Source organism: Anopheles aquasalis, chromosome 3 (assembly GCF_943734665.1).
Source record: "Anopheles aquasalis chromosome 3, idAnoAquaMG_Q_19, whole genome shotgun sequence".
Lineage (NCBI taxonomy): Eukaryota > Metazoa > Arthropoda > Insecta > Diptera > Culicidae > Anopheles > Anopheles aquasalis.
This window is the reverse complement of record NC_064878.1, coordinates 64,978,549-64,991,048: the sequence shown is the minus strand read 5'-3', so window position 1 is coordinate 64,991,048 and position 12,500 is coordinate 64,978,549. Positions and strand designations below refer to the sequence as shown.

Here is a 12,500-nt window from a genome sequence, read left to right as displayed (position 1 = left end):
GCAAGAAATTGTCAACGACGACGATCGCCGGGCCATCGTAGATCAGGTAGGGATTTTTTGTTTCGATTTTAGCAATCTCCGGAACGGAATGGATCGGAACCATGCGGTGTACCTTCTTGCAACGCATCCCTCTTTGCCAGATTTGGTAATCGAGATCGCATCGGAAACGCAAGAGGATAAAAAATAGAAACTTCCTTCTACGTCTCTACCAGCCACCAACAACCCCCTGGCCGCTAACGATATATACACACTTTCGAGGGGGCATCTCGTTTTGGCAAACGATCATGAGCGCAAGATCGCAAACGTAAGAGCATATCCCTCCTGCCATCGCTGGTGATGGTGGGCTGGTTTCGTGTGTTTGTTGCAGGACTTACGCTCACATTGTGCGCGGTTTCGTTTACTGCGTTGGTTGCACACCGTTAATGAACTATAAAATGTGTTCTACCACCCAGTACCGTACAGTCGCTTCGAGGCGAGGCGTTTCGTGCTCTCCGAAACTCTCTTCGCGTCGCTCGTCTTCCCGGCACCGCCACGCCACTTGGGAAGCCGTTGGCTTTGTCAGTTTCTAATTTCGTCGTTCGCCAAATACGATCAGAGCCGCTAGCTTGAACGACGATGCGGACCAGCAGTGCGTCAACCAGCAGAGCGGCCTATGTTTGTGTTTTCTACCGCTCCGTCTCCCCTCCCTATTTGGGGACAAATACGCGTTTGCTGTTATGTGCTACGCATGCAAACATTGGATAAATAAAAGACGAAAAAAAAGGAATGTGATTACGGGTTCGATGAGCAGGGAGACTGTTGTGATGCCAACACACTGGTTGGCATCTTGGTGCCCTCGTTTGGAGCATCCTAAACAATGCAACAGTTTCACGGTCAGGGACGGACGGTGAAAAGGTCAGTAAGTGAGCACCAGAAGCGGCATCAGAAGGGTGTTTGCTTTCGGCCAGAGGAAAGTTCGATTGTCGGGCAGGACAAAAGACGCAGAGACACATTGTCTTCTCGTTGCCGCGTCGGCATTTCTTGTAAACATATTTTGATTTATTCGAAAAGAAAGCAATGAAAAAGGGGTTTTCAACAACGGAAATGCGTTGTGGGGTTTTGCTAACGCGCACAAAGAAGTCGCGGCCAGCGTTCGTTCGGTTGTTGCGTAGAAGCGATGGTCCAATTAATACGGCCAGGCGAAACCGCGACTTCCACGTTCCTACGCGTTTTGTTATTATTTGCAAATTAAAAACCGTGTCGCGAAACCTGGCCTGAGACCTGGTTCCGCATAGCGCAACCGAAAGGATCACTAGCATCCAACGATCACAGATGCCTGAAATGGATCGACAAAGCGGGAAAAGCAGATGGCACGCGACAGGAACAAAGACATGATCGTTCCTCGAATCTGTTCATTGGGAGATGCGAAACAGCTGCCGCTGTCTGGACAGTGATCCAGTAAAATTAATTTAAACCATTTTGTGGTAGAGTCAACCTGTCACGTTGCAGCACCAATGGAGACGCATGGTACGCCATCGTTTTGTCCGTTTCTGCACATCCTGCACTTGACGAAATGGTTTTACAATTATCTTACTTGTCATGTTTAAGAGCGTCATTCCACGCATTCCATCACTTTGGAATGCAATAATCTTGTGGGAGGACATTTTGCCATATTGCTCACTCGACCTCTGCACTCCGGATTCTGGCACGACACAAGACACCCAGTCACCGCCATGGCTACAGAGTAGAGCGGAAGCAGATCAAGGAGAGGGAGAGAGAGAGAGAGAAAAGGAGGGATTTTGTTGTATTTTCCAAAAATAGAAACGCAGAATATCTTGGAGTGAGCGTGTAGTTTCTTGTGCACGCCTCCACGAGTAAGTCACCACGATATTCCCTTGCCTCGCCGTCAATTTTTGCCACGCGCGTCGAACAAGAAGGCGTAGGGAACGGTGTGGTACCAGCGGTAGCAGCAGCAGCAGAAGAAGTCGTGGCGTCGTTTGAAGGATGATGGCCGCAACAGGGATGATCGGTCAATGACGTTTCGGGAAGTACGTGCGATTGTTGCCTGCCTTTCCGCGTGCTTGTTGGCCACGTGGGTGTTTTATATGGACGCCAGAATGTTGGCACGAACTATAGAATCACTTTTCATGAGCAGCATGGTTGGTTGAAGTAGAAAACTAGTTGCGAATCCAAGAAATTTTGCTTGTAACTGACCGTTGCGTCTGCTAGTGAGAGGCACGAAATGTGAATCACATGGTTGCAGGTCAACATCAACACGGATTGAGGTTCTGATCATCGTTTTTCCACGATCAAACTGTTGTCGTCGAATGGCGTCTTGGTGTGACCCTTGGACCTTGGTGTGCTTATTGAACATGGGATGGAATCGGGTACGAGTGGATTGCTTGTCATGCGTATCACAACAGCGATCGTTCAACGATGTCCGTCACCGTCGTCGTAGTAAACCATGAGTGCATTGCAAAATTTGCTGCAACAGAAAAGTGGGAGGCCTACTCTGTTTGAAAAATAAGCACGAATTACATCATTTTATTGGTAATAATTCGCTCGCGTGATTCACTGCCTTACGAGTGGAAACCGTAGCGGCAGTGAAAGAATGATTCATCGCGGTTCGAGGGACGGGCACACCACTTGAAAATATTAAGCATTTTTCACGCACTATGACCTCGCAGCATCATCGCGGTATAGCGCGGTGTAATCTGTCCACAACCATCATCCAATCCAATGCGTTCATCTTGGCGTTCATCGCTTTTTATAGACGCGCGAGACAGGCGCCAAGTGCGTGATTCAGATGCTAGAATCACTACTAATGGATGTCGTGTTTCGCGGAATTTCCGTTTATCTTTTCTTCACATTATACCTAAACAGAAGCGAACACACTCACACTTCACGCTGTTGCATTTTTCCTTTATCTTTGACGCATCGTTTAGGAATTCTACGAAGATGAGCATCAGATCCACACACCGCTCATTGTGGCCGCACTGAATGGGCATGATATGGTGGTGAAGATACTGCTCACCATCGCCCACCCGAATCTGGAGAAGGAAGGATGCGTGAAGCTGCACGGCGAGCTGACGGAGGGCGTCACGGCGCTCTGGGTGGCGGCCGGTATGGGCCGGTTGAACATCGTCAAACTGCTCATCCAGCACGGTGCAGAAGTGGATCATCCGACGCGGAAAGGTTCGACGCCACTTCGTGCGGCCTGCTTCGATGGGCGACTCGATCTGATTCAGTACTTGATCGAGCATAAGGCGAACGTTTGCGCGGTCAATGCGTACAACAACACGTGCCTCATGATCGCCGCGTACAAGAACTTCCAGGAGGTGCTGCAGTATCTGCTGGAGCATGGTGCACGCGTAAACGAGCAGGCTCACTGTGGCGCCTCTGCACTTTACTATGCGGCCGAATGTGGACACGCCGAGATCTGTAGCACGCTGCTCGACCATGGCGCGGTACTGATGCGCAATACTTACGGCCTGACGCCAGCTTTGGCCGCTGCAGAACGGACGCGTGAGGCCGTCGTGCAAGTATTCCTCAACCGGGCCGATCTGCTGACGAAGGAGGACCAGATTGAGGTGATGGAACTGCTCGGTGCTTCGTACGCAAACGATAAGGACAACTACAGCTTGGTGAAGGCGTTCCACTATCTCCTGTCCGCGATGGAGCTCAGGTAAAGGACGTTTTTAGTGTACGTGCGTGATGCATAATTAACATTCAAAACTCATCCCGTAGGTACGAGGATCCGGAGAATATCATTCGCAAACCGATGTCAGCACCGGTGCCGGCATACGAGTCCTGGGTCGAGTGCCAAACGCTGCAGGATCTGCAAGCTATCCGCTACAATCACAATTCGCTGCACATGGAATCACTGACGATCCGTGAACGCATTCTCGGTCGCCACTGTCCTGAGGTGGCTCACTCGATTGTCTTCCGTGGTGCCATTTGTGCCGATAATGGGCGCTTCGATCGGTGCGAAAGTCTGTGGTTGCATGCGTTGGCTTTGCGGCAACTAAATGGACTCTCCGTACAGCGTGATCTGCTCCGCTTCGTGCAGCTCATTTCGCAAGAGTTTTCGATCAACGAGACGATACGGTTTGAGACAATGCTTGCGGTGCTGCGTGCCTGTGTCGATGAGCTGCGGTTCAATCAGCAGAAGATGATCGACCCAGGGCCGAGGGACGATGTGGAAGCGATTGCCGAGGATTACGAGATGAATATTGTGACCGTCCTGTATCTGCTAACGATCATTACCAAGCTACTGCGACTGGAGCGGTTCCAGCGAACCGAGGAGCAGACGCAACAAGTGTACCAGCTGATCTATCAACTGAACCAGATGGCGGTACGGCTGCGCGATGATCAAACGCTTGTCCATCTAGCTGTCAACGGGGTCACTCCGGTCGATGATTTTCATACTGACGATGTGTGTCGGTAAGCATGACCGGAAACGGAGTGAATGCATCGATCATTTTCTCTGATGCAACCTTGTATTTCTTTACTTTTTCTAGATTTCCGTGTGTTGATACGGTGAAGATGTTGCTCAAGTGTGGCGCCTCGGTTGATGTGGTTGATGCAGAGAGAAACACACCGCTCCACACTCTTGCTTCCACGGTAAGTTTTTTTTTTCATTTATTTCCTCGCAAATAGTCAGATGGGAGATTGAAAATCTTATTTTTATTCCCTTGGCTTATACAGCTACAGATGGCCGTGCTACGGATGGCGGACGTTGATGTGCGTGCGGTGGTAAAAGAAATCACAGAAATTTTCATCGAAGCAGGCATTCACCTGGACGCTGTGAACGTTGATGGATTGAAGGCTTCCCAAGTTTGTGTGCAAAGTAAGTAGCACGGCGACCGCTGCGTTAATTCCATAAGAAACGTTATTAACCGACTCTTTCGACCTCTCTCTTCCGATAGATACTGTCGCTGCTTTCATCAGAAATTACGAAATGCGTGCAATCAGCCTGCGCTGCCTGTCGGCTCGAGCCATCGCCCAGCATCGGATTCCTTATCGCGGTCTTATACCACGGCAGCTTGAATCGTTCGTGCAGCAGCACTGTACACCGAAAAGCTGATCTAGCATCTAGTAACCGTGTCGATCTGGCAGCGCTGATCGATAGCGACTCGATGTGATACTCTAGAAGTTTACATGTGCAACAATATTGAACTAATAATCTGCGTTTGATATGCAAGCTTGTCTGTGCCCCGTGGTCCATGCATGAGTGTTGGTGGGGACATTAAACTAAAAACCCGCAAAATACCGTTGGCATGCAATATATACTCTCTCGATGGCTGCAAGATGCCCTGAGAGATTTTACAGTAAACATTGTGTTATTTTTGGGCAAAAAGGAAAGAAACGAAAGATCTATTTTCCATGTTCATCCGGAAGCCATTAGATGGAAGGGTGGGCACGGTATCGTATTTAAAACGAATCCTATATCGCGAAAAATCTAGTTTTCAATCCTATCTAACAACATTCCAGGAGCCAGGAGCAGATCATAATCCCTTCCCAGGGTGTTTACGACATTGGACAGAGGGACGAGTATTGCTTTCATTAAAGTACTATTAAATGGACTCGTGTGAATCCTTGCAGCTGCAGGAACTGCGCGGTTCCTTCAAAGACACTGACCTATACGGTAGGCTTTTATTATCTTTATTGAGTTAGGTCGATAAGCCTTTGGCCTTACTTTCGGTTCCAGTCAAAAGAAGGTCAATGACCTACATTTGAAATCATTAATGATTATCAGAGAGTATTCCCAACCGGTGGGAATTGCGAAAAGATTGCTTCTGAATGGCAATAGGAAAATGGAAAAATATGAAGTCATTGGATTTTGATTTATTTTCTAGTAGCTATTGAGCATTTTACTTTCAATAAACACTTTATCGCGGATCATGGATGAAAACATAAATTTTCCCGACTTAAGGCATTTGTTCCAAACAGGCACCTAATCGAAGCTTCGATACTCTTCACAGAGTGTTCTGGTAACACCAGAGCTTCGCATTATTCTTTGGCCAAAAATGCACTGGGAACCTAAAAGGAGTTAACGGTTTCCTTCCTTCACCTCAGTCGGCAACAGTGGGCCACAGTAGAACCCTGTAGGCCACGTTGTCGTCGTCGTCCATCATGAAGTTGCCTGAGGGCAGCACGGCAGCCCGCTGGAGCACCACAAACGGGGAGGACAGGCTCATGAATAATAAATAGTGGAAAATGGAGAAAAAGAATGGAAAACTCCAATACACGCAGCACGTCACATGTACGCCACGAAAGGTCACCAGCTGCTAGTAATTGTTCCACTCCAAATGATGGCGGACCGAGTCCGTGGACCATACTCCCACTACCGGGGCGCACCGTGAATCGCTGACCAGCTCCAGGCCCAGGACGCGCTTGCAGCGAAGTGTTTGCGGTGGAGATGGAAAAGTGTAAAAATGGAAATGGCTTTTCCGTGCAGCTGCTGGTCGTGCGCTTACCCCTTACCTCAACCCAAGCATCATTATGGGTCCTTCTCTGTCTCTCTCTCTCTCTCAGCCCTCTTCCTTCCTAGTGTTCTCATGCGGAATCGCCGAACCGAATGAGCGAATGAGCGGACGGACGCACGGACGGAAAACTGCATTTTGCTCTATTAATTCTCGTCGGACTGACCGTCGCCTGTCGGTATGACCGGAAGCGGGAAGAGCAACGGTAGCAGCAGCCGCAGTGAGTAGTACCAAGCAAATCAAAGTCATCGAAGCGACTACCAAATGATGGGCCACACGGGAATGCCACGAGGCATTAAAAAATATAAACAAGCAAAATGGCAATGTGGCGACGGAAACCGCACACGACGCTGTTACGACGTGACTTCCGCGTTGAGAACCGTTATTTTCTCCTTTTCGGATTTTTTTACAATTTGCCATGCTTCGCTGGCGATAACGATATTCATGCTCCATTCTACAACAAAACCCCTCATGTAAATGATTTATCCTGCGCTTTTTGCCGCTTCGAGGTCCCTGTTTCCACAGGATAAGCCTCCAACGTGGTTATTTTTTAATTATTTTTTTTTAATCCTCTACCGACCACCGGCTCTCCGTTCCGATGATCGATAATCGATAACACGCGAGACAGCGAATGTTCAATTAAAAAAACGGAGCTCCGATTTCCAGCGTATTCTTTTATTCATTTTCAAAGAATCAACGATAACGGTGGTGGAAGTAGGGAAGCAGGGAAGGATCGCTTTCAAATCCATCAGCGATGGTGTGAGATGGTGCCGCGTGGCACGCAGATGGTCCACCATCAGGCAACGAAGTCCGCTGTCATGTAATCCTCGCACTCGGCCTCCTCGCGCAGGAAATGTACAACGTCGACCTGTGTTGTGGTCAGTCCTGAGTGGTGTCCTGTGTTTAACCACAACATACCACCGACGACGACGATGACGATGACGAGAGGCAGCCAGCCCACCAGAAAGGGGTGTCCGTATCGATTTAGTTGATACTACATCACCTCATCACCGCCCCCTCCCCATTCTGTCGTGCACCACAATGATGACCACCATCGCCTGGCGATTGTCGTGCCGTTGTGCATTTGATTCGATCGATTGCAGGAACTCCCGGCGATTCCGCTGGCTCTGATAGGACCTGGCGTGAAGATGGTGCGGATGGATGGATGGTTGGCACGATGTGTCCTTGGTTTAGATGCGCTGGCACGATGGACAAACACCACTTGAATAATGGAATGAGAGCGGGAAGGGACTACTCGGAACGGACAAAAGAAGGATATCAAAGCTCAGAGCAAGAGAGCGAAGAAAGACTAGTTGTTTTTAAAAAATCCCCCATTTTTACGTCTCAACAAACCGTATTGACGTATTTACGGTGGCGTGAAAATAACGATTCAATTATATTTCGTTACTGCTCATGGCGTTGGCAGCCGAAATGACCGAAAACGGTTTTGATGCAATCCTTATTTGGGGGGGGTGTCCGGTCGTAGATTATGACGTCCAAATCGAGCGGACAGTACCGTATGTCGTCGTGCTGCTAGAGAGAGGGTCAAGTTGATGTAACCACCAACAGGAAAGTGCGTCAGAAAGTGATAACGTGAGTTTAGGAGGAAGGTAGAAATTTGAATATTTGATCGCTCTTTACGACGACGTCATCCTCAGTGTCCATTTGGTGGATGGACACTGTGGCAGAGATCAGTCAAGTCCGTTATTCGGTCTGTAGCACGTGGTCACAAGGGGCAAAGCAGAGTTCCGGGGGCGCATTTTACCAAACATTTGCTAATTGTAAGCTAAACGGCGACGCACCTTGACTTAGTGTGTACGCAATCGCGCTTCGATAACCCGTCCGCCATCCCGCCTGTGCACGAACAAGAGACCAAACGGGAGCCACGTTCTCTGAGAGAGTTCGAGCACGCGTACGCAAACAGTTGGCCAGCGGTTCTCACTAGACGAGACACGCGGTCGCGCTCTATCAAAGGCAACCGGCAACCGGCCCCAAACACGCTCCTCACGGTGGTCCAGCAGTACAGTCGCGCACCGGATTCTGAGGCGTGAGGCCAGACCATCGAAGTAACCGTTGCCGTCGTCGTCGTCGTCATCAGTTCGCGCGTGGCTCGTTCAAAACGTGGATGATACGAGATGATACGATGATGAGTACGCATGAGTTGTGCTCTTCTTAACTAGCCGGCTCGCGTTAAACGGTTTGCGGGCAAGAGTGATAATGGTGATGCTTGTGATGCGTCCGGTGATGTGCGAAATGTGATAGCTCCTCGTGGTTCGGGGGAGGGTTTTCTGCCGGCGTGTAATCCATCCCCGTAACCGAACGAATTGTGTCAGCGTAAAAGGCAACGTGGGGGACCTTCAAAAAGCGTGCTTGCGGCTTTGGATGTAGGAAATTTAAATCTAGAACCACCGTGGAGGCTGCCGGAAGGAGAGACCACACAAAAGCAGTTCAGTGAACACGAACATTTGCCATCCGTCCCTTCACGCCCCCAGTGGGGCACTCCCACGAGGGTTTGTGTGATTAATGAGCGGAGAAAGTACAGAACCTCGCGGTAATACTCGCGGCCGTCCTAGTGAGTAACTCTGGAGAAGCATTTTACCTCCGATAGTCCGTTCCAAACACCGGAAGCGACGAACGGAGGTGGTCACCCAAGATATGTACGACCGATAACGGCCGGTGCTGGACGTGCTCGATTGTGAAAGGTGGCGCCGAGTGACACACAAGGACCTGAAGGACCTGACCATCATTATTATCGGTGTGTGCGGTGTGTTTGAATTCAGGTCAGCAAAGGATGAGGACCTAGGGTGGCACAGGGATACCCTAGTTATAGCCAGTGACTGTACACTGAACCGACCGCACGCTGGCGCACTGTTGCTGTTGCTGCTGCTGCTGCTGCTGCTGCTGTTGATTGACAATCATTAAATTACGGAGTTGTCGGACACATCGACACAACTGGTGGAGCACGTAGTAACAAGCCGGTTGCCGGTGTCGAAGGTTGGATTTACCCCGTGGACAAGGTACGTCGAGTAGAGACAACAGGGTTTTCCTAGACGGTTCTTTTTCGACTCTCCTTCCACTATCTGGCAAATGTAAGATTAGATGCAAAGCGAAGAGTAGCGCGCGTTCGTGCGTTTGCATCAGTGTCACTGGATGGAATTAACTCCAGCACCAGAGGTAGTTCTTGAAGAGCACTCGGGGCCATTCCGGTCCAGCTCACGGTTTAGAACGAATGTCATCAGTTAACTTCAGCTCGTCAGCTCGAGCAGGAATGGAATGCTCGTAAAGCTGCTCGTAATTACGCTGCTGGCACTCCCTCCAGTCCAGTGCAGCCCAATCCTCCCAGTTATAACCCATCCCGCAGTGTGTGATCATATTTCCAGCCGCTACCGGTGCTCTGGTGTACGTGGATCGGCATACAAATGACCAATTGCTAACGGTGACCGTCCTTGTCACAGTCATTGTTGCTGTTTTGAGATTTCGGCGTCATTATCACCTTCACTCTTCCTCAGTTGCAGTTGATGCAATCGCTCGTTCGGTTAAATATTGTGGTCGCAAATCTGCGACCTCGACCTCTCCGTGATGGACGCGAGGACATCCGGGACTTTTGTGTTCGACCAGCTGATAAGAGATGGACTAGAAGTGCCGATCCTTTCCGGGCAGTTTGGAGCGGGCAGTCACGAGAAGCTTTTCTCTTTTGCTTTGCGTTTCCCCGCTTGACCTCGTGCTCGTATGTACCATTTTCTGCTTCTGCGAGACCTTTGTTTTGTTGGTTTGTGCTGTGTGCACAGTAGCCACACCAAGCTAAGCCAAGAAGAAAGAGACTACCTCTCCCACTCTCTAGACCGGACCCGGGTCCTGGGTGCTTGGGGCCCTGGTATTTACTTATCGCCAAATCTAATCGAATGGTGCTCGTAATTTTCACCATTTTACCTTGACCAAGTTCAACCACTCTCCCTGCCACGCCAGCAGCCAGGGCCAGAGAGTTTACTCAAGCCAGACACGACACGAAAAACCGGCAATGGTCGTCGTCCAAGAAGCTCGAGCCATTCAGCTACGGGCGCGGGAATTGAGTTCAACACCAAGGGCTTATCGTCGCACACAGGAGAGGAGAGGAAGACAGAGAGAGAGAGAGAGACATCCGGATCGCTGGAGGTGGACGCGCGCGCTACTAAACCTCTCAAAATGATGCCTCACCCTACGCATCGTCGCATCATTATCATGTCATGCCTCTCGCGACTTCTTATCAAGGACGGACGCTCGCGGGACCGCTTTGATTCGAACACCAGTCCCGTGTACTCTGGATCGAGATAAGGATGATTTTTCGGGGAGACACTTGGCGAAAGCGAAAGTGCGGCTTCTCGGAAGAGGAAGCAAAAGCGTGGATAATCCTCTAATAATCCCCCCTGGCTGGCTGCTAAGCTGTCTGGTTCAAGAATCAGCTCTCCAGCAGCCACACGAGGCCTACGGCGGTGTCACCGTGACCGCGACCGAGACCTTTATTACCTTATTGCAACTGGATCTGGGGACGCTCCTTTACCACGCCACGGAATGGTTTTACGAGCGTCGTTGGTCGCTTTGTGAGTGTAAATCACGGTGCCCTTTGGCCCGGTTTTTTGGTGCTATTCGGTCAACACAAAACAGCTGCTGTGCCGTGAACGCGACCGCCACCACCACCAAATCATAACGGAGCGCATGACTAACAGCTCGAAATGTTGCGTTCTGGGCACTCTTCCTGGTCGACCAACACTTCAGATAAGCGTCGTTGCTATCGTGACTGTTATTGGAATTCTCGCGCGGAATCCTTTAAAGTATTCCGCCATCGAAAGGTGCAGTTCGTCGAGAACTTTAAAGCAGCCAGCCAATAATGCGGCCGAGCAGCAAGCGGACGATCCCATAATTCTAATTACTCATTATAGTCGCAACCGCATGGTGACACCCGGTCTAATGTGGTGCGGTCACACCTTGCGGTGGTTATGGAACTGTCGCTCTCTCTCTCTTGACGGGCTGCGAGTAGCGGGTGTGAGGTTTTTGAAATTATCCCCTGGCACACCAGGATACACGTGATGCGCGCTACTAATTTGAAACTATCCGGTAATTGAGACGTAGAGAGTAAGAGAGAGAGTAAGAGAGAGAGAACCTGCGGTGGCCAGTGCCATTATACATCAATAAACCACATCATCATCGTCGGCATCATGGTGGCGTTTGGGGGTTCTTCACTTAAATCACGCGGATACCGAATACCAGTCAGCTATTGATGGCACCAGGCTCGACTATGGTGCTACCGCGCTCATTAATGGGCAGGGCGGAAGGGCAGCGACACTAACCCAGCAATAAATGGGCGAATGCCGTAGGCCTCGTGGCTCTAATCGCTGGGCTAAAAGCTGACTGGCAGATCAATAACCGCCAAACAAAAGGGCTGACGCATAAATCACAGTAAATTATGGTATTCGATTGTCGCTGTTGGCGATTGTTAAAACTCGCCACTGGACAGCCTCAGATCCTCAGCAGGCTGTGGTGCTGCTGCTACTAGATTAGTGATCTGCGAGGCTGCCCCAAAAACGTCCAAAAGCTTGCTTTCCTATATGATCACGGTAGCGATAGAATTTCTGCATAATGTGTGTTCTCACCCTCCTTTCGCCCATAAACCACACACAGGATACACAAGAGCACGCCTGGCGCGATTGACATGAATTCATGTGAATGCATGGCAGGCAACGCAAACTTCATTTGCGATGAATTACATTAATTGCTATCCGAATTGTGATGTGATGGTCGGTCCCTCGCGTCGCGTTGCCCTCGAAGAGCTCACCGAATGGAGCATAATATTGGCCGATGGCCATTTTTATCGCCGTTCCTTCTCTTCCTACTGCCCCCCCCCCCCCCCCCCCCCCCGGGGGACCTGATCGCGTGGATGAAGCTTTTCAATAAATTTTGCTTGATTGGTTCCGGGCTCGACAACATCATCAGCATAGCCGGGATGCTGCGTGGAGCATTCAACGCACACACACATCCACACATACACCTGGCACTGTAATG

At 50.0% G+C, this 12,500-nt stretch overlaps 2 protein-coding genes across 3 annotated transcripts in view; both read left to right on the top strand.

Annotated features, from left to right (window-relative positions):
• LOC126576377 (protein fem-1 homolog B) overlaps positions 1-5,307 on the top strand; it is a 5,890-nt gene extending 583 nt beyond the window's left edge. Inside the window, exons 1-6 of the mRNA XM_050237629.1 lie at positions 1-46; positions 2,925-3,664; positions 3,727-4,422; positions 4,500-4,602; positions 4,687-4,828; positions 4,908-5,307. The exon at positions 1-46 is cut by the window's left edge and continues 583 nt beyond it. Coding sequence (XP_050093586.1) covers positions 1-46; positions 2,925-3,664; positions 3,727-4,422; positions 4,500-4,602; positions 4,687-4,828; positions 4,908-5,065 — 1,885 coding nt within the window. The 3' untranslated portion in view covers positions 5,066-5,307. The remainder of the gene's footprint in view (positions 47-2,924; positions 3,665-3,726; positions 4,423-4,499; positions 4,603-4,686; positions 4,829-4,907) is intronic.
• Positions 5,308-8,503: 3,196 nt separating this feature from the next.
• LOC126574226 (uncharacterized) overlaps positions 8,504-12,500 on the top strand; it is a 6,410-nt gene continuing 2,413 nt past the window's right edge. For both annotated transcript variants that reach the window (XM_050234293.1, XM_050234292.1), the window contains exon 1: positions 8,504-9,481. The gene's annotated coding sequence lies outside the window, so the exon portion shown is untranslated. The remainder of the gene's footprint in view (positions 9,482-12,500) is intronic.